The sequence below is a fragment of the Sapajus apella genome, unplaced genomic scaffold (assembly GCF_009761245.1).
Source record: "Sapajus apella isolate SASKATOON/1434 unplaced genomic scaffold, GSC_monkey_1.0 scaffold12, whole genome shotgun sequence".
NCBI classification, from domain to species: domain Eukaryota; kingdom Metazoa; phylum Chordata; class Mammalia; order Primates; family Cebidae; genus Sapajus; species Sapajus apella.
Genome location: NW_022436952.1, coordinates 8,944,028 through 8,965,190, shown reverse-complemented (window position 1 = coordinate 8,965,190; position 21,163 = coordinate 8,944,028). Strand labels below are relative to the sequence as shown.

General features: G+C 54.0%; 1 protein-coding gene across 2 annotated transcripts; it reads right to left on the bottom strand.

Annotated features, from left to right (window-relative positions):
• Positions 1–11,329: 11,329 nt before the first annotated feature.
• WFIKKN2 (WAP, follistatin/kazal, immunoglobulin, kunitz and netrin domain containing 2) lies at positions 11,330–18,584 on the bottom strand. Of its 2 annotated transcripts, none has more exons than XM_032280047.1 (2): positions 18,131–18,584; positions 11,330–14,169 (listed from the first exon to the last, which is right to left on the bottom strand). In XM_032280047.1, exon 2 carries the CDS (start codon positions 14,098–14,100, stop codon positions 12,649–12,651), a length of 1,452 nt encoding a protein of 483 aa, XP_032135938.1. In that variant the 5' UTR covers positions 14,101–14,169; positions 18,131–18,584; the 3' UTR covers positions 11,330–12,648. The 2 variants fall into 2 exon arrangements, with proteins under 2 accessions (XP_032135938.1, XP_032135937.1); XM_032280046.1 differs by lacking the exon at positions 18,131–18,584 and adding an exon at positions 17,042–18,118.
• Between the last annotated feature and the right edge of the window lie 2,579 nt (positions 18,585–21,163).

Below are 21,163 nucleotides of genomic sequence, written 5' to 3'. Positions count from 1 at the left end.
ATTTTCTTTTTTTTTTCATGTCTCTTTTATTAAAAAAAAAAAAAAAAAAGAAGAAGAAGAAGAAGAAGAAGTTCTGAAATCCAGGACAAGTACCCCTTGTCCAGGGGCACCACAGTTTCCTGAAGATTGTCTGCATGTTTTTTTCTAGATTTTCAAGGAAGATGGGGAGCTGCTCCCTTGTAAAGCACGCCTATTTGAAGGATGATGATTTTTATACTATCACGAAGTCTTATGGAATCCAGAGGGAATGCCCAGCCCAAAAGCTCAGTAATGACAATGGCACCCTTATATGCATTCACTGTGTGCTAAATACTGCCCCATTTAAGTTCAGTTCAACTTCATAACAACCCTCTGAAGATTGTACTATTTCTCCTATTTACAGATACAGAAGTGGAGGCAGAGAGCTTATAACAATCACAGCCAGTGGAGCTAGGATTTGAATTGTGGGATTCTGTTTCCAAAGTCCATGATCCTTAACCGTTATACTATCCTGCTCCTTTGGTTGACCTCAACAGGAAGATTTTATAAAAAGAGCCACACTTTTGGCTGGGCGTGGTGGCTCACACCTATAATTCCAGCACTTTGGGAGGCTGAGGAGGGCGGATCACCTGAGATCAGGAGTTCCAGACCAGCCTGACCAACATGGAGAAACCCCATCTCTACTAAAAATACAAAATTAGCTGGGTGTGGTGGTGCATGCCTGTAGTCCCAACTACTCAGGAGCTGAGGCAGGAGAATTGCCTGAACCTGGTAGATGGAGGTTGTGGTGAGCCAAGATCGCGCCACTGCACTCCAGCCTGGGTAACAGAGCGAAACTCTGTCTAAAAAAAAAAAAAAAAAAAGGTGCCGCACGTGATTATATAGAAGTCACCTGAGCTGTGCCTCATGCCCAGTCTCCCTCTACTGAAACCTCACTTGTGATCATTCACTCAGCAATTCCAGGCTTATTTGACTATCAGCCTTTGCCAGGCACAATTGAGAAAGGGTAATCTGTTGCAAAAACACAATGGAATAAGATATAAGTTTGAGGACTACGTGCTAGCTTTACTTATTTACATCGCTACTGCTCTCTGGGTGATTAGATTATGTGAGAGGCAACTATAGGCACTTGACATACTGAAGTCTTTGGGCCTGAGCTTTACTGGTACTTGTGATAGCCAAAGGGTGATGTTGACTCAAGTGGCTGCCCTAGGCTCAGATTCCATTCTTGTCCCTAAATTCTTTCTTAAACGAGGTGAGATATGATTAAAAACAGCTCCTGTATTCATCCACTCAACACATTTGTTCAGCATCTCCTGGGTTAGGATCTGGTGGTGATATATATAATCCTTCAGAACCTCAAAGGAGCTTACACTCTAGCAAAGGATGATGCACAGGCTGAAATAATCATAATACACAGGAAAATGTATAGATATGAACAAAAAAAGGAAGAGAGTGTGCCTGTCTAAGGATTCTAGATCTAGGAGGAGATATCAAGCTATGAAGAATGGGTAGAATGTCCACTGGATGTACCTGGGGAAGCCTGGGCTCCCTCAAATTCCCAGCTCCAGCGGAGGAACAGGCAATTGAGAGGAGAACCTTGGTCTTGGTTTGGTGTTGTGTGTGTGTGTGTGTGTGTGTGTGTGTGTGTGTGTGTGTTCTTCATCAGATGTATCCACAGTAAGAAGAATGTGTGTTTGCTAACCCTTGGGGAAAAAAGGCAGAGGAAATCAGAAATAGAAGCTCTGCTGCCAGTCCATCTCTCCTGGGAGAAGCTGCCTTTGAATTTGAACATTTTAACTTATTTTTTCACTGTTTCAAGCTTTGTACAGAAACATTATGAAAGAGAAATAGTTTGAAACGTCCTTATGCGTCAAACCCAGGAGTGACATGGGGAGGACAGGTAAGAAGTCCCAGGAAAGAAGAGGTGGGAGTGAGTGGGTCAGCAGGCTGTGTCAGAGGGAGGGCGAATTACTTCCTTTCAAGACAGTTTCGGTTTAAGGCTTGATCTAGAAACCTCCTCAGGCTAGAAGCTCCCTCTAGGGGTCATCTCATTTGTTTTCCTGCCTTCAGTGACAAAACCTCTTTTGGTTTTGTGATGTCAGGGCTCACCGCAGGTACCACCCGTCCAGAAGTTGGTGTTGGTGGAAAGTGCGTGTTCATTGCACAAACTCAGACACCCCCAGGTCACTCCCAGATGCCGCTCCCATCACCACACCCTACCCCTGACCAAGGTAACAAGTCTGTGGAGATCAGCAGTTTCCTTTTCCAGTTCGGTTTTTGGGGCGCTTGCAATATCTTCTAGTTTGGACATACATCAAAGAATGAGGCTTTGAAGGGAAAGCTTTGTATAAATTTCAGACGGAAATTAAATTCCCAGGTAACTTTTCTCATGGGTCACTTCCCTGGGCAATGCCCTTCCCCAGGCTCCCGTAAGTTCTGTTTGAGCCTGAGCGCGCTGTCATCTACTGAAAATACCAGCACAAGTGGGCCAAGCTCCTTCATGTGACCTGGGACTGTTGGGAGAGCATCACTGCTCTGTACAGAGCATGGATCCTGCTTTGGCGCAGAAGACACCAGCATCTGATCCATGTCTCACACCCACTTCACCAGCAGGGACACACATTTAGGAACCACAGTCTTCCCTGCAGAGTAAGAATGCTGTGGAGTGGTGTAGGGGGCTTCATTCAGCCTCCAAATAACATTACTCCTAGTGATCCTCTATGAGAAAGAACATGGGCTTGGGGTCAGACATTTTTTTTCTTTTTCTTCTGTTTTGAGATGGACTCTTGCTCTGTCACCCAGGCTGGAGTACAGTGGCAAGATATCAGATCGCTGCAACCTCTGCTTCCTGGGTTCAAGAGATTTTCCTACCTCAGCCTCCTGAGTAACTGGAATTACAGGTGCCCACCACCATGCCCAGCTTATTTTTTTGTATTCTTAGTAGTGATGGGTTTTCACTATATTGGCCAGGCTGGTCTCGAACTCCAGATCTCAGGTGAGCCACCTGCCTTGGCCTCCCAAAGTGCTGGGATTACAGGCGTGAGCCATCATGCCTGGTAGGGGATCAGACTTTGAATCAAATCCCAAACTCACCCTTAAATAGCAGCACACTGTTAAAAGGATTCCACCTCGGATTTCCTATCTGTAAAAGGGTTCCACATTATCCTTGTTAGGGCTGGTGTGATGAGTATGTAAGATAAATAAAGCATTCAGCATAATCATCTTCCCTACATAGAATAACTTGAACTCTCTTTACTCTTTGGTGCGCAGGGGCTCGAATCCTCCCCTCTTCCCCCATGGCTTAGCCTCAAGGGCATGTGCTCAGCCTATTTAGGGGAGGTCAGCTGGCCATAAACGTGCCTTTCCATGAGAATCCTAGGAAGTAAAACTTCCTGGTATATTAGCAGGGAGAAGGGAGGACACAAAAATGAGACAAAACCAGACTTGACTGTTCTTGAATCTGTGGTGGAAAACATCACACATGCGGTTAAGTACGTGGCCTTTGGAGTCATGTAGACACACCTAGGTTTGGTTCCCTGCTTGCCAAGGACTTGGGGAAAATGATTCAATCTCCCTGAGCCTCAGTTTCATTATCTCTGAAATGGACAGACTATTAAATGGAGGTGAATAATATACACATCACAGGGTTGTAAATATTTAATGAGGTAATTCGTATTGAAGTGCTGTAAGCTCTTAGTAATGGAAATTATTAACCCTGCCAACAGGATATCTACTTGGTAAAGGGTGCCCGCCTTCCATGAGGGCAGGGATGACTTACGATATGTATAAGTCTCACTAAAGCTGTGCTCTAGTCATCCATAAATACCAGCTTCAGCTCTTATTAGGATCACAGGGGAAAATTGCTGGTCGTAATGATTGTGAAGATTGCTTTGAGTCTGTTATTGATTATACCAGGGTCCTGAGGCTGTTTCCCTTAGGTACATGGAGATGGAGAGTAGCATTTGGAATAAGGGGTCAGTGAGAGCTTAGTTCTGTGCCCCAAGGTATTGAAGCCAGGAATGAAGGGTGAAGAAATGTTCTCCATGGAGGTCCCAGAGATTCCCCATCTCTAACCAAATTACTACCCTCTGTTTCCTGGGCCACCAACTGCACAACCCCGAGTGTGCGTCTCCCCCTCCCTCTTCTTTTTCTTCTCACTCCCTCCCTCCTCCTCTCCCCATCTCTTCTCCAGCTCCCCTCCTCCTGGCCAGCAAAGGAGACTGCATCTGTGTCACTTTGTTCTTCAAGTCCAGCTGCAGGGAGAGGAGCCTGTTCTTGCCTCTTGGTTCTTGCTCCAGGCATAGGCAGGGACATGTAACAGCACTTATCCCCAACAAGCTGAAGCAATGAGGCCCAGGACTGACTCCCGCTGGAGGGGCACTATGGCTGCCATTATTATTCCACCATATAGATGATAATACTAAGGTGCAGAGAAGTTAACTATCAAAGTCACAAAGCCAGTATTTGAGCCCATACTCTGCCATGACTGTGGCTTTTTCTCACTGCCATCTATCCTGAATAGCAAGGAGATTTGCAGACCTTGAGGCATAAAATATCTGGTGCCTTATTTATTTATTTATTTATTTATTTATTTATTTGCTTAATATGTTGATTGTCTTTATCTGAAAAATCCTCATATAAAATTGTTGTCCGGGCCGGGCGCGGTGGCTCACATCTGTAATCCCAGCACTTTGGGAGGCCAAGGAGGGCGGATCACGAGGTCAGGAGTTCGTGACTAGCCTGGAAAATATGGTGACACCCTGTCTCTACTAAAAATACAAAAATTAGCTGGGCATGATGGCGCACACCTGTAATCCCAGCTACTCAGGAGGCTGAGGCAGAAGAATCGCTTGAACTCAGGAGGCAGAAGTTTCAGTGAGCTGAGATTGTGCCACCGCACTCCAGCCTGGGTGACAGAGCAAGACTCCATCTCAAAAAAAAAAAATTGTTGTCTGGGTCAGGCACTGTGTCTCACGCCTGTAATCCCAGCACTTCGGGAGGCCGAGGCAGGCGGATCACCTGAGGCCAGGCGTTTGAGGCCATCCTGGCCAACATGGTGAAACCCTGTCTCTACAAAATATACAAAAAGTAGCTGGGTATGGTGGCACGTGCCTGTAATCCCAGCTACTGGGGAGACTGAGGCAGGAGAATTGCTTGAACCCTGGAGGCGGAGGTTGCAGTGAGCCAAGATCATGCCACTGCATTCCAGCCTGGGTGGCAGAGCAAGATTCTCTCTAAAAAGAGAGAGAGAGAGAGAGAGAGAGAGAGAGAAATAATTGCCATTTGGTTTCGCCCTCAGCAGCCTGCCCCTCTACTTTTCTGAGAGGGAGCTCAGAGAAAAGAAGCTGGCCTTTTGAGCTACCCGATCTTTCTTTTGGGCAAGGGACATTTAGGGACGGTTCCATCTCTTCTTTTTAGCTTCTTTCTTGGGCTTCTTCTCTTAGACTGGTGATGTGGTTTGGATCTGTGTCCCCACTAAAATTCATGTCAAATTGTAATCCCAAGTGTTGAAGGTGAGGCCTGGTGGGAGGTGACTGGATCACGGGGGAGGTTTCTCACGAAGGGTTTAGCACCATCCTCTCTGGTGCTGTTCTCGCGATAGTGAGTGAGGGAGTTATTGTGAGCTCTGGTTGTTTAAAAGTTTGTGCATTTCCCCCTGACCCCTTCCTCCGGCTCCGGCCATGTAAGATGTGCCTGCTTCCCTCTTGCCTTCTGCCATGATTGTAAGTTTCCTGAGACCTCCCCAGAAGCAGAAGCTGCTATGCTTCCTGCATAACCTGCCAGTTAAACCTCTTTTCTTCATAAATTACCCAGTCTCAGGCATTTCTTTACAGCAGTGCGAGGATAGACTAACCCAGCTAGATTCTCTTGTATAGCAGCCTGAGCTTCCTTCCACATCTCTTCCACCATGTCTGGAGTTACACTGTTCTTTATGTATTGAGAGATGTTTCTTGTAAGCATCTTGATTTTCTTCCATTAGGTAATGCACGCATTCTGCAACATTCTGACCCGTAAAGTCCTTCTGATGCACTTCCACATTAAATTCCTTGCCTTCAGAATCATAAGCAGGGAATTGTTTGGTACTGTGAGAGATAGACAAGCTTCCATCTGCAGCTCCCTTCAGGGCCCCAAAAACTTTATTGTTAGTAGTAGTTCTGGCAAAGCCTGCATCCAAATAGCAGATGAAGGCCCCTGGCTGACCATCAGTGGTTTCCGTGTTATAATTCATCTCTGGTCCCCTCCACTTGACTATCATAGATCTTGTCCAGGCCAAACCTATTGAGAAGCCTGTGGGCCAGCCCAGGCTGGTACAACATGAGGCAGCGTCATCTGTCAGGCCAACCTTCACACTACACTTTGGCAGTTCGTGCGCATATGCTGCAGACGATCATATCCCCTTCTATATGAGCATAAGTAATCGACAAATGCTATCTCTGCTAGTTACAGGACTTTTCCTGTATTTGAGCATGTTGTACCTGTTTTTATCCTATATCACCAAGCATTTCCAAGCATGGTAACCAGTTTTACCCTCTGGTCATCTTGACAATTTCACGTGTATCTCTTAAAGTGGGCCTCGTTCCTGATGTCTTTCACAACCCCATCCTGCGGAACACGTCCTCGGGCCCTGTTTTTAAATGCGTATGCAGTGCACTTATAGGGCAATGACCACTAACGAAATTATTAGATTTTTAGTCAGCACTTCCGTGCAAGAAACAAGATGACAGCCGCAGCATAGGTGTCTCTGAAGAGCTGCTGAATAACTGGCCTGGTGGCAGACTGATTCCTGGGAGGCAGCGGCTGTCACGGGCACTGTGCTGTGCCATGGGAGGCTTAGCCTTCAGTTCCCACTGTCTGCTTCCTAACAGCAGCCCCCTACCATATTCAGCTAAAAGTTTGGAGAACTCATCTTCACCTGCGTGTCATGATTGTTGGTGCTGGGTGTGTGTGCACTTATTTGTGTCCCTCACTGGGAACTCTGGGGTATTGAGGGAGGCCATCAAGAACTTTATTTGCATGAAGTCTGGCCGGGCACAGTGGCTCACGCCTGTAATCCCAGCACTTTGGGAGGCCGAGGTAGGTGGATCACCTGAGGTCAGGCGTTCAAAACCAGCCTGACCAACATGACAAAACCCTGCCTCTACTACAAATATGAAAATTAGCCAGGCGTGATGGTGGGCCTGTCGGGTCTCTGGCAGTGTCCTCAAGACCTGAAAAGGGCCAAAAGCACGCAAGTGCCCCCTTCGTCCCTGACAGACACCTGGGAAGAGGCCCCAGCTCCAGGAGAGGCCAGTCCATGTTGGGCTGAGTTCTTCTTTCCCTCACTGAGTGGAGTTGAGGGCGGCCAGAGTATCGCTGGAGACCCAGTGGAGCTCTGTGTCTCAGGGCAATTTGGGATGGGGCCACAGGGACTCCAACGTGACCCTGAAATGGAAGTGCCAAGGGCCTCAGGAGCCTGGGAGGCGGGCAGGAGAGACGTGAGGGGCTTGCCCACCTTCCCACCCTGCCCTCTCCCTCAGGAGATGCCAGCTGGAGGTTTACGCTTCCTGTCTCCTGACACAGCCTGAGAGAGGAGTGTCGCCTGACCTCAGGGCACATACCAGAATGAGGCCACAGACAAGAATAGGACCCAGGAACCCCTTCGTGCCTGCATTAATCACACATTCCCCAGAGTAGGAGGGAGGCTTCAGACTCCTCAAGAGGTGGGTGGAAGAGGAGGAGGAGGAGGAGGTAACAGGAGGTGGAGGTGGGAAAAAGAGGGAGGACCCCAGAGAGGCCCCTTCTGGGCTTGTGATTGTTCAGTGCAGCCGCTTGGCATGGCCCCCGTCCCAGGACCCTCTGTTCACCCAGCAAGTGATCTCCTGTCTCAGCCTCCTGAGCTCTGGGAGGTAGGCCCACCGCCTCCTGGAGGCCCTAGGCAACGATTCTGATCTGGATCAGCGAAAGAAAGTCCAGAGGGAGAGGGACTCAGGCAGGAGCTCACGCGGCCGGGGGGAACAACAGAGCCTCCCCAAGGAGCTGAGTCTTGAAGGATGAATAGGCAGAAGGCGATGAATCTAGGCCAGGACTGCTTGTGTGTGTGTGATAGAAACACTTGTCATGCGGTGAGGTCGTAAACAGCCCTGGTGGTGTGTGTGCTGATGGGTGGCAGGCTCTTCGGAGACATTCAGAGTCCTGATGGGGCTCCACACTGCCTAGCCCAGAGCAGGGTGTGTGTGTGTGTGTGTGTGTGTGTGTGTGTGTGTGTGTTGCACACTAGGAGAAACAACATAACATAAGCATGAAAAGCTCTGGGCCAGGTGCCATGCCTCACGCCTTTAATCCCAGCACTTTGGGAGGCCGAGACAGGTGGATCACCTGAGGTCAGGAGTTCAAAACCAGCCTGGCCAACATGGTAAAACTCTGTCTCTACCAAAAATATAAAAATTAGCTGGGCATGGTGGCGGGCACCTGTAATCTCAGCTACTCAGGGAGGCTGAGGGACAAGAATCACTTGAACCCGGGAAGCGGAGGTTACAGTGAGCCAAGATGGTACCACTGCACTCCAGCCTGGTCAACAGAATAAGACTGTCTCAGAAAAACAAAATGAAACAAAACAAAAAACGCTCTGAAGTCAGACTGGCAGATTCAAGTCTTGGCTCTGTCATTCACCCTATTCGCCGCAAGTTTCTTATCCCTTCCAGCCTTAGTTTTCCTACCCACAAAATAGCCTTGTCTCCTCCAGTTGCAGTGGAGCTTATAAGAACTGGTGCCCAGTACCTGTCACATAGGAAGCGCTCACGCATGCTGCTGTTTTTACAAAAGGGCAAGGGGACAGAGAGAGTTCCCCACGGCCCCAGGCAATCACCCGAGGCTGTGGACTTATTGTCCCCCTTCCTGGTCAGGGTCCACCCCATCCCTGCTCTCCAGCCCCACTGTCCGGGGGGTGACATCACACTACGGAGCAGCTGGCTAGACAATGGAACAGAGTGTCCTAGCAGGCTAGAGGTGCTGGGGGAGGGGGAGGATGGAAGAAGCCAAGCTGCCCTGCCCCAGAGGCCCTGGAGGCTGGCCTGGAGATGGGCCACTCTGGAATAGGCCTCTGAAGAGGCAAACTGAGAGACAGAGCAGGAAGGAGCGAGCCACGTGGGTGCAGGAAGGTGAGGAGTGGGTGTCGGGGCAGACAGGAGATACGGGAGTCTAGCCTGGCTAAAGGGGCCTCAATGTCGTTATGTCCTGGGACCTAGGCTGGGGCCAAAACTCCTCGATTTGACTGAGCAAAGCAACCTCCCCAGACTGGCAGGCAACCAGGCCGGGGGAGCTCAATTCACCCTTTACCTGCTAGATGCTGGGCTTTGTATAAGGCCGAGGGCAACAGAATCAAGGACTCCAGCTTGGTGTCAAGGATAGAAAATGAATGCCAGGTCGTAGGTCAGAAGTTATAACAGGTTCGAAACTACCCATTCTCTAAGTGCCCGTATTTTCTGAACCCCAAATCAGCCTCTAGTGGGTGCTCAGTTTGGGTATCCTCTGTGAGCAACAGGATAAAACATTCGAAGCTGCAAAGCCCAAGACCCGGAAACACAAGGGGAGGGCTTTCCGTTCCGGGATCTGTTCTGAGCGGAGGGCTGCTGAGGGTGGGAGGGGGCACGGGGCAGCCGCTCTGCACCAGGCGCTCCTCCTGGGCTTTCCGGTTAATAGGGCCCAGCTCCTGAGTCTCTTCTGTTTGCTTTTTGTTTTGTTTTGTTTTGTTTTTGAGACTCGGTCTTGCTCTGTCACCCAGGCTAGAGTGCAGTGGCGTGATCTCGGCTCACTGCAACCTCCGCCTCCCCAGTTCCAACGATTCCCCTGCCTCAGCCTCCCGAGTAGCTGGGACTACAGGTATGTGCCACCATGGCCAGCTAATTTTTTTGTGTTTTTAGTAGAAATGGGATCTCTTCATGTTAGCCAGGCTGGTCTCCAACTCCTGACCTTGTGATCCGCCCGCCACGGCCTCCCAAAGTGCTGGGATTACAGGTGTGAGCCACTGCACCCGGCCCAAGTCTCTTGTAGAGTGATCTTACTACCCTCTGTTTTACATATGAGGAAACAGACACTCAGAGAGATCACAGGTAAGCGCAGAGCCCAGATTCAGACCTCAGCAAGTCTGACTTCATGGGCTGAGTTTTCTCGCTCTGCCAGGTGGGGCTGGAGCGTGACAGGGACCCAGGTCTGGGGCTGTGGGTGGGCAGTGGTCTGGTGAGAGGGAGCCCTAAGATGGGATTTTTCTGAACCTTATACCTTCATCAGGGAAGCAGAAGTGCAACCCTGCTGTCCCAGCCCAGCCGCAGGGCTCAGGTCCCCTATCTATGCCAATGGGGGTGAAAAGGGAGGTGACAGGTGCTGGCATGTGGACACTTGCCCCCACAGCTTGCATGAATGCACTAGAGCTCTGGATAGAAGCAGGTGCACAGAATGTCCCTGGGCCTCTGAGGACAGAGTGAGACCATCCTCACCCTCCCTGGTTCCCTAACCCAGGCAGAATGGGGGCCCGTGGCTGCTGCCCACACCACCTTCGTGGTTAAGTTTCACGCTCAGCGTTTTCCCACTGGCAACTTGAGAAACCCTCGATCCTCTGCCTCTGTTCTTCCTGACCTCCGCCTCGAACTCGTATTGCAGATGAGATGGGCTGGGCCAGGCTGGGCTGGGCCTGGATTCTTTTTTCATGTCAGGGCCCAGGAAAACACAGGCAAGCGTGCAGGGGAGTGGTGTCTCTTGGGGACAAACAGGCTGTGGGGTATGCCATGGCTGCGGGGCTCCTGAACACATCTCCAGAGCTGGGGAGCTGCTGTAGTCCTCCCTGGGGCCAAAGGCACTGCTGTCTCCATTCTGGGAACCGAGCCCCATGCGCTGAGCATGCTTTGATGCAGTCTTCCTGGGACCAGGCCTCACCTAGAGGCCCCCTAGCAAGTCACAGCTGGCAGCTGCCCTGCCTGCTCCGTTCCCATCTCCTCCGCCTTCTCGCCCCTGAACTCGACAGCACTGGTGGCTGGGTCTGGACACTGCACCTGACCCACCGTGCTGTCATGCTGGGGTGAGAGCAGGATACAGGTCAGAACACCTGGCCCGGGCCCCACCCCTTCCTGCCTTTATGTTCTTGGCAAGTCACCTCACCTCTCTGACCTCAGATTAACTCACAGAGCTGAGCTGAACTGAGTATCGGTTAAGGGGCCTTGGAGCTGCAAAGGGAGCTTGAATATGACCAGCATCTCTCCATCCCCCAGAGATGCTCCCCTGGCCAGACTTCCCTCTTGTAAGGTCACCAAAGCAAATGACACTACCCACCTCCCTCCGTCCCCCATCATAACCCAAACGAATCACACCAGAAGGGCTGTTGATACTATGAGCTTTTAATTGGTATCTTCCCCCTTATATTTGATGAAGAAATGAGGACGCCCCACAAGGACCTTCTTCAGCTTGGAGGGGCAGGGACGGAATAGGGCGGAGGAGGGAGTGGAGCTAGATGCAAAGCTTCAGTGGGGTTCCCCAATCCTCTCTCTAGCGGCGGGATGGCCAGGCCCACACAGGAAGTCTGGAAACACACAAAAAGATCACTAACGAGCTGCCACCTCCTTCGCCCAGGCCTCGCAGAGCCTCCCTCCAGGTTCCCGCGGGCTCCCGAGGCCGCCACCAGATGGGAGCATTGAGCAACGTTCCTCGTCGTTCTCCAGCCACCTCCCTCCTTTCCCTGTCCTGTACTACCCCCTGACCCGCCTGCTTTTTCCTCTTCCTTTCTTTCTCCTGCTACCAAACAGGGCCTGGGGCTTTTGTCTGCTTTATGTCCAGGAAGCCAGTGGCATATGAAAGCACACCATCCATCAGACAGAAACTCCGGACAGCTGTGAGTCCAGACCGGGGGTCCTTCTGGGGGTCCTGGGATGAGGACATCTGTGTTCGGGCGCTAAGAGCTGGGCAGTGACTAACATCTCTCTGTGGTCCTGGAACCCGGTAAGCATTCAGAGAATGTCCACTGAGTTGAACTGAACTAGATCGACAAACCAGGGCAGCCAAGGAGAAGAAATCTGTATTCTACTGGAGCCGCGGTGACCCGAGAGCAGGCCGACCACCACGCAAAGGCACCCGTCTCAGCAGCTCCCACTCAGAGCAAGTCGTGTGCTGGGCGGGACTCTGCCTCCAGCTTGCCACTGCCCATGCCCCTAACCCCAAGTGGCCTCTGCTCACAGTGATCCAGGAGGCTGTGGGAAAGGTGTCCTATGAGTCCCTGGACCCTCCTATCTCTCCCCACCTGCCCCCTTTACAAGCCAATCCATTCAACTGCTCCTGTGACCAGCACTCAGCGGCCATCTCTTAAACCCTTGCTGGGAGACTGGTTGAGAAAGGGTGGCTGGGAGAGCCCGGGGCGCAGGCCAGTGAAGGAGGAGGAGAGCTGAGCAGGCTGGGGGTCAGGAATAACTTCCATGCGTCCCTTCATCTCCTTTTGTCTCCCTTAGCTAAAAAAGATATGAACCCCTTATTGAACCCAAAGAATCGAAGCTGATCTGAGACCCTCTGGTGGCTTTTCTTCTGGCACATCTGTTGATGTTCCTGCTGGCCCAAGACTGTCTAATGTGACCTTGCCGTTTGCTGAGGGGCACTGGGGTGGGTGGGTGGAAGAAGGCCAGGGAGGGGGCCTGGAAGGGATGGGGGACTTCAGTGCAAGCCCAGAAACTCCTTGAGGACGTCACAGGTCTTCTTGTACATGACCTCACGGAGCTTCCTGACTCGGCGGGCGTTCGAGGCACCCACAAAGCTATCAGGACGAAGCACGGCCATGCCGCCATCCACCTCCCCCATGATGATGAGCGGCGTCTCGCTCACGGTCATGTTGGGGCAGGGGCAGGCCCAGTCCACGTGGAGCAGAGTGACCTCCAACGACTCCTGGCCCAGGAACTTGAGGCCCATCTTCTCATCCTTTAGGACATCATCCACGGTCACCAGAGCGCGGCCCGAGTCGGGCTCCTCGCTCAGCTCAGACACTCGGCCCAGGATGACAAAGTCGCTGCGACAGAAGCTGGTAACAAGCTTCTGCCGAGGTTTGCAGGCCCGACAGCGCTGGTTCCCCCTGGGGAAGGGGCACGACTCCTCGCAGGCCTCACGGCTCTCAAAGTTGTTGCCGTTGCCCTCACAGCCACCGTAGACAAAGGACTGACACTGGCCCGTCTGGCTGTTGTAAGCCCAGCGGGGTGCGTAAGCTTTGCAGGGCCCCTGCAGGGCAGGCAGGCTGCACGTGGCCAGCGGCCCGCTCATGCAGGCCAGCATGCAGGCCTCATAGGTCTCAAAGTGGTTGAGGTTGCGGTGGCAGTGCCCAAAGGTGAAGGTCAGGCAGGTGTTGGCCTGGGCGTCGAAGTGCCAGCGGGTCTGCTCTTCGCCACAGTCCTCGCTGTCAGGGGGCTTCAGGCACTCAGCCACCGGGAAAGCGGTGCCATTGGGGCTGCTCTCGGAGGTGGCCACAGCCTGATCTCCCCTGACCACCGACAGCGGGAAGTCGGCCCTCAGGACCCCAGCCGCGTTCCGGGCTGTGCACGTGTAGATCCCAGCGTCCTGCAGCTGGGCGTTATAGATGACCAGCTGGGCAATGTTGGTGACCACCACGTTGCCACGCACATGGTTGGGCCACATGACCACGTTCTCCCGATCCTCCAGCTGCTTCTCCCAGGTGATCTCGGGCCGGGGCCGGCCCACCACGTCACAGAGGAAGCTCACCGTCTCACCCACGGTGACCGACTGGTGCACGGGATGGTTGAGCAGGGCTGGGGCCACCATGTCCAGCCCAGGGGTCTCTGGAGAGGCTGTGGTGGGGTGCATGGTGGTCTCAGGCGGCGGGGGGCTGGTGTTGGGCCAGGTGAAGTGATAGCGGCAGGTGACAACGGCCAGAGTGATGCCTTTGGAGCAGGCCTCGGCATCCATGAAGCAGCGGTTATAATAGGTGAGGCCGTCCGAAGCACAGGTGAAACTGGGCTCCTTCTCACAGCGGTCTTTGCACTTACACACGGGCTGCCCATCCCAGATGTCACACTCGGAGCCCTGCTGCAGACACATGAAGTGGTCGCACGTGGCCTCCTTGGGCATGCCCACCGGGCCCTTCTTCCCTTTCACGTCCATGTAGCGGGCCGCCACGCAGCTCTTGGTCCCACACACGTTGGGGCAGCACTTCTCATAGGTCTCACACTCCTGAAAGACCCAGAGAGAGGGGCCTGAACAGGGAGGAGAAGGAGGAAAGGAGGGGCTCCCGATCCTACCCTATGGTTTGTGGGGAGGAGAACTAACATGTACTCACCATCTAGTGGGAGCAAAACGTTGGAAAATAAAACAAATGCATATGTAGCATCTCCCACGTGCCAGGTCCTCGTGTAAGAACTTTGACATGTCAGCTGACTATGCTCATCCCAAGCCAGAGGTCGGTATAGCCATTATCCCCACTTTACAGATGATGACTGAGGCACAGAGAGGCTAAGTAATTTTCCCAGGGTCACACAGCTAGCAGGGTAGGAAGGGAGGGGTGAGCCACAGCCTCTAAGAGGGGAAGTTTTCCTACAACCATTTTACAGATGAGACAGCAGAGACTCAGAGAGGTGATGGCCAAGTTCACAGAGATGGGAAATGGCAGAACAAGGCTCCAAGCCCCCAGTGAAGGGATTGAGAAATGGCGTTTCTTCTCCTGCATCCCATAGCACAAATGAGGTCTAGCTTGAACAAGTAAGCCTGCTGTTCCTCTCTTTCCCATGGGAGTGAGGATGCCCTGCCCACTGGAAGAGGCCATACCAGAGGCTGAGAGGGGAAAGCCCCTGCGACAGATGTCCCAGGTGATCCACAGCTCTCCGCCCCTCGAGGAGAGAGACACGTGCAGAGAACAGAGGCTGTGAGAGGGCCCAGACCGACCCACAGCCAACAGTCAGAGCAGGCGTGACACACGCAGCACGCCGAGCCTCAGAGCCACGGGTTATGCCAGGCCCAGGAGTCAGCTCCGTGTGGGACCTTTCTCGGGGAAAGCAACAAGAAAAAAAGTCCCCTTGTGTGGCAAAGGTCAGCAAGGCCGTCAGCGAGGACTTGCCAGGCCGTAATCCCCTCTGGTTTTCTGTGGAGCCACGTAAGCATTAGTTTAATTCCTCGAAATTAGCAACATGCTCCTGGAGCCGACACAAACAAGGATTTCACGTGGTGTTTTCGACAATAACGCGTCGTACCCACTGGGCAGGCAGGCAATGCTCCTAATCCTCTGCCAGGTAGTAACTGTGAATTACTCCCCACCAGGGCTGGCCTCTTGTCATTCCAACTTTTATTTCAGACTCTTGGACATTCCACATCAGCTAAGAGGGGGAAAATATCCCCCCACCCTGGCCGCACAGAGCCTGCCGGCTTGACTTGTTTACTGTTCTACCCCTTTCGGCTCAGAATGGGGACTTTGTTTTGCAGCCCTTGTTTGGCATAGGCTTCTAGACCACACCAGGGGAGGCTTTGGGACAGGGGTGGGCAGCTCTAAGGGAGAGAGACCCCGTGGGGAACGGAGGGCAGGAGAGGGAGTGGGAGCAGGAGAGCCTTCTCCTCGGCCTGAGCCTCATCCCATTCCTTAAGACGTTCAGAACCAGGAGGTCCATGAAAGGCTGGGTCCTTGGGCCCCAGAAGGAAAGTACTTCTGGGCACGAGAAACCTAGAGAGGGTCCTTAAAACACTTCTGTGTAAGGAGACCAGAATGTTCCCAAGGGCTGCCTGGATCCCTAGCCCTCCACAGATGCCTTCTCCCCAAGACACACAAAATCCACCAGAGTCTCACCATCCCCAAGCCCTATCTGGTTTATCAGGCCAGCCTGTGCTGCAAATGTAGCCAATTGATGGTGTGACCTTGGCCAGACGGGAGCAGCCATCACTCCTCCCAGCTTCTTATCTTCTTTTCAGTTGGCACACCATTGCCCGTTGGGAGCATCTGTCCTGGGAGGCCTAAGAATTATCCCCTGGGCACTGTGAGGTTGAGGCCACTCTCCAGGGCAGCCCTCTGCTCTCCTGTGGTTAACCAGGCATCTATGGGGGGCCAGTGTCTCTCATGTTGCCTGAGGATGCCCAGCCTGGACCTGGAGCCCTGGGAGACCCTGTGCTGCCCTCAGAGCTGGCAGGCTGGGCAGGAAGTGGCTGTCTGGAGCAGGTGCAGGTCCCACAGCCTGTTGCCCCAGAGGGGGTGGGCAGCAATGGCCCTTGGGAATGACTCAGGAGCTAGAAGAGAGCTGGCCCTTCCCTGCTGCAGTGTCCTCTGATACAGAGCAGAAACAGAACCAAGGAAGCTGGGAGGCTAAAACCTGGTGACCTTCCTCCCTGGGACACCGGAGCATCCATTCAGAGCAGTTCCTGCTTGGCCTGCCATCAGCCTGGTCTCCTCTCAGGGTCAGGGTCCAAACCCCTGGGGAGGTGGCCTGGAGGCCAGTGTAATCAAAGCTTTGTTGTTAGACATGAGTTCTGGGCCCACTGTTCCCTCACTGGTTGTGGCACCTGTGCCCTCCCTGCCTGGCTCTGTGTTCACTTAGTCACCTGGGAATGGGCTGCTGATGGCCACCATGCTGACATGTCACCCCCACATGCACAATGTACCTGGCACGGTGCTGGTCCACAGCAGCCCTCAGCACACATGGGAGGAATCCTCAGGCTCTAGGCCCTGATGAACTGGGACATTGCTCCCACCTCTCCTTCCTTCCACCTCTCCTTCCAGGCTTCCGTGTTAACAGACAGGATAGTGTCCTGTTTCTCTCCAGGTGGACGGGGCCTGAGTTTCTTCACCCTCCTGAGCCCTGCAGGGCACTCCTGCCCGGTCCCCACCCTGCGGCCCCCACCCCCATCACAGGCTCATGTGGTTCATCTCGGGCTTCTGGACCTCACTCACCTGGTCCGCCTCACACTCCGGCTTCTGGACCTCACTCACCTGGTCCGCCTCACACTCCGGCTTCTGGACCTCACTCACCTGGTCCGCCTCACACTTCCACACAGTCCCCACCCCCGCCTCCATCCCCGTCACTCACAGGCTCCCATGGTCCATCTCTCGCCTCTGGCCCCCACTCACCTGGTCCGTCTCACACTCCCGCCTGCAGGTGCTCTGTGCGTCCACCCAGAGGTTGGGATTCATGTCGTTGGGGCAGATGCCGGCGTGGGAGTAGCGGATGGGTGGCAGCGCCAGGCCTCGCGAGGGCACCCCGAGCAGCAGCAGCAGCAGCAGCAGCAACAGCGCTGCCACCTGCTCCCAGCGAGACCAGAACCAGCGACGCCTTAGGGCCCACATGGCGCGGTCTGCGGCAGCTAGAGCCCTCCCCTGCGACGATGCCAGGGGCTGGGCCCACCAGACCTTCTTCTCGGGGGCTGCAGACACCTGCCCTCCCCACCCCAGCAGGCTTCCTGCTCAGGCTGCTGCCGTGGCTGCCTCCACCAAGTCAGTGCAGCCTGCCGGGCTGTGCGTCTTCAGATAAAAGAAAGGTCTTTGGAAGGAAGCTCCCTCTCCTGAGTGTGCAGGGAGAGGAGCCGCAGCAGGGGCCCGAGCCCGGATTTATATCCTGGGCGCACCACCCGAGTGGGAGCGAGCTAACCTGATGCCTGTCACAGGCAGGCTGCTGGCGCCTCTGTCCCGTGGCTGATCACAGACTTATTGCAGAAGGGGGAAAAAAAAGCTGGAAGCAGTTTAGGCAGCGTATCTGGCACGGTGGGACACCTGCTTGTTTTTGACTCCAGGAGGCCTTTAACCCCTTCAAGGGCCAGAAATGGCATGTGCATTGCGGGGAGCTGGCTCCAGGACACGCAAGCTCACTCTAAAGGAGGGCTTGTTTCTTTTTCCCCCACCTCCTTGGAGCCGGGCCCCCTCCTCCCCTTTGGCCACCTCTAAAGAACACACAATCGCTTGTTACGAGGAGGGACCTGCAGCCGCCGGGTTAGCATCGCCCTGCTCGATAGCACATTTGAGAGCAAATGACGTGGAAAAACAACAAGTTCACGGCCATTCCAGGGCGGGCCTGCGCCGCGCTGTGCCCTGTAAGCCGACTCCCACCCCGGTCTGGCCATTTGTGGGGGGTGTGCGCATGGCTGTATCTCTGTGTCCCGGGCCGTTTGTGTCTTAAGTTCCAACTTCAGTGAATTTTCCCCAAATCATTCCAGAGACACATACCAGATATGCTCCGGCTCCCCCGGCGGCTGGGATGGATCACATTCCTCCCTCCTCCATCGACACACCAAGAAAACCTCCGCGGTCACAGTGTCTCCGGATTGTGCCAGAGTCCAGCCGCCCTCGCTGACGACCACGGTGGCTGCTCTTCGATGGGCTCCTTGTGAGCGCCAGCCTGGTCTGGCCTCCCCCACTTCCCCAAGGAGAAGGTCTGTGGTCAAAGAGGGCGAGCGACTTGCCCAGACTCACACGAAGTGAGCAGTGCTGGTGGCACCGGCTGCCAGAGACACTGGGCTGCTCACATGTGCGGGTTTTCTGAATGCATCATCTCATTTAATCCTCACAACACACTGCAGCTCCATGGATTTCAGATCTGAGGAAAGGAGGCACAGAGAGGCTAAGCGAGCTGCCCATGTCACACACAGCTACCCCACCCCGTACAGGAAACAGGGACACCAGCTTGCTGGGTGTGGGCAGGGGCCTTTTAAAACCACCCCTCCCCCATCCATCTGTCAGAACTGCTGTCAAGGCACGGCCCAAACTCTGGTTTTTACAGACTGGACAAGAAATTTTTGAAACATCAGGGGCTATATCTGTGGAGGGGCCGGGAAGACAGCCAGAAGCTGCCAGGGGCTGGGGGCGATTTCTCCTCCATTTGGCAGCAAATAGATTGTACCTAAAATGCCACCGGGCAGCCTGCAGTCTGAGCGTTTTTAGGTCAGTCACTCGATCCTGGGAGTGGGGGGCAGAGGCACATAGAGCCCCGAAAGAGAGGTGCCTTTCCAAGGCCAATCCACCAGCGCCTTGAGGAGCTGCTATGTTCTGGGGACAGTAGGTGGCCCCACACGTATCAGAGGCAGAAGGGATCCCGAAGGCAATCTCGCTTTACAGATAAGAAAACTGAGGCCCGAGCCCCGGCCACTCCTTCCCCCACGCCCACTTTCCCCTTCAGGAACACAGCTCGCCATCTCACAGGACTGTAAAGCAGCCACGGCGCCCTCGCTTCCACACCCAGACCCTTCCTCCTCCCAGCGGGCGGGTGCTGCCTCCTCTCCGCCCGAGCTGGTTCCTTCCCATCGGGCGGGCCATTCTGCAGGATCTGTCTTTTCTGCTTATGTCAAATCTCTAATGAAGGGTGTCAGATCCTAATCCTCTAAATTATTGGAATAAACTTCCCTTCCAGGCCAGTCCCCGTAATGAAGCCAGACAGCGGGCGACGCCGGCTGCTTTGAATTCCCTGTAATTTCATCAACCCGTGTTCCAGCTGCTCCACGCGGGGGCCTCCACACAGCCCTTGGACAAACGTGGTTTGCGCAGCCTCCTCCGATATCACAAAGGGAAATGGACACTGACACATTTCTAAGCAGGACTTAGAAAAACTGTCACAGCCCCATTAGGCCAGGACGAGTATCCCAGAAGAGGTCGATTTCTGGGCCGTCCCAAGAGACCATTAGAGGGCGTGGGAGAGAGAAGGGGGGTAGGAGGAGGGAGGCGCCTGGCAGAGGTGGTGGGGGCGGGGATCTGAAGAGATCAGGAAAGGGACATGTGTCAGGGCAGGGGAAGCTTGGTCATCCCACCCCCACTCCTGGGGCTGATGGAGAAAGCCCCCCACCCAGCCTGGTCCTGTCTTGAGCCACGGCCCTCTCCTGGGCCCTGTTCCTGAACATTCTGCTCTGAGAACTATCAAAGCAGCATCAGGGAAGAGAAGGGCCAAGAGCACTTTGACTCTCCCTCTAGCCCTTCCAAGTCTCCCAGCAAAGCACAGCTCAGAATAATAAATAACAGCTGATGGGCCCGGATCCCACACAGCCCACACAGCCCACACATGCGTTTTCACCTGTGCATCGCTGCTGACCCCACGGCAGCCCCAGGAGGGAGCTCCCTTGTGTGGGAGAGGCAACCGAGTCACAGAGAGGTTAGGCTGGGCCCTCCTCCCGCCTTCACACACCCCGTGCAAGCTTCCAGCCCCTCCAGAAAGCCGCCCCACCCCACTGGCTTGTTTATAAGCTGCTCTGCGAGTGCTTTGAAGTCTCCTCCTTACAGGCCCCTCCCTCCCAGAGACCCTTGGAACTGGCTTTGGATCTGCCTCCTTCTCTCTCTCCCTTCGGTCTGTCTGTCTGTCTGTGTCCCTCACACTCTTCCTTGTGGGCACATGCCCACTGCCCCCCCAGCCTCCTCCACTCGGGCCACTGGGAGCAGAGCCTGGGCTGGGTCTCCTGAGCAGAGGCCTGGCCTCGGGCGTGGCCTGCCTTTTCCCCTTTCCCCAAGGACACCAGGCACAGCTCTCCTGCCACTCAGGGTGAGAGGCCAGAGAGGGCTGGGCCTGCTCTCATCTCGGAAGGGCCCCTCCACCCCTGCCATTGTCACAGGGTGGAGAACCACATACTCTTCACACCCCCAGGGTGGCTTCCAATCTGCTTTCCGAGCCTTAGGAGGAGGACACCAGGTCACTCTGGGTGACCCTTTACCTCAGGTTCACCCCGACGTCTAGCTGCTAGGGTCTTGACAGGACAGCACAGCTGACGCCATTTCCCAAGTCAGCCAGCCACCAGCAGCCAAGATGGGGAGGCACAGAGATGCCACAAGAGTATCTCGGGCGCCACATGGCTTATGCACACCCCAGCCTCCTACCTCACACGGCACTGCTCCCTCTATTTCTTTCCACAAAGGTTTTTTAGAGCACCTACTGTGTGCTAAATTCTGGGCACATAGAAACCAACAACTGGCCAGGCGCAGTGGCTCATGCCTGTAATCCCAGCACTTTAGGAGGCTGAAGCAGGCAGATCACTTGAGGTCAGGAGTTCAAGACCAGCCTGACCACATGGAGAAACCCCATCTCTACCAATAATACAAAACTAGCTGGGTGTGGTGGCACATGCCTGTAATCCCAGCTACTTGGGAGGCTGAGGCATGAGAATCACTTGAAACTGGGAGGTGGATGTTGCAGTGAGCTGAGATCACACCACTGCACTCTAGCCTGGGCAACAAGAACCAAACTCCATCTCAAGAAAAAAAAAAAAATAGCTGGATGTGGTG

Coding starts and splice junctions, on each gene's coding strand:
- WFIKKN2 (XM_032280046.1), bottom strand. CDS start 17,257: ATGTGGGCCCTAAGGCGTCGCTGGTTCTGGTCTCGCTGGGAGCAGGTG. Junction 14,170..17,041: donor GGGAGTGTGAGACGGACCAG/GTGAGTGGGGGC, acceptor TGGGTCTTTCAG/GAGTGTGAGACCTATGAGAA.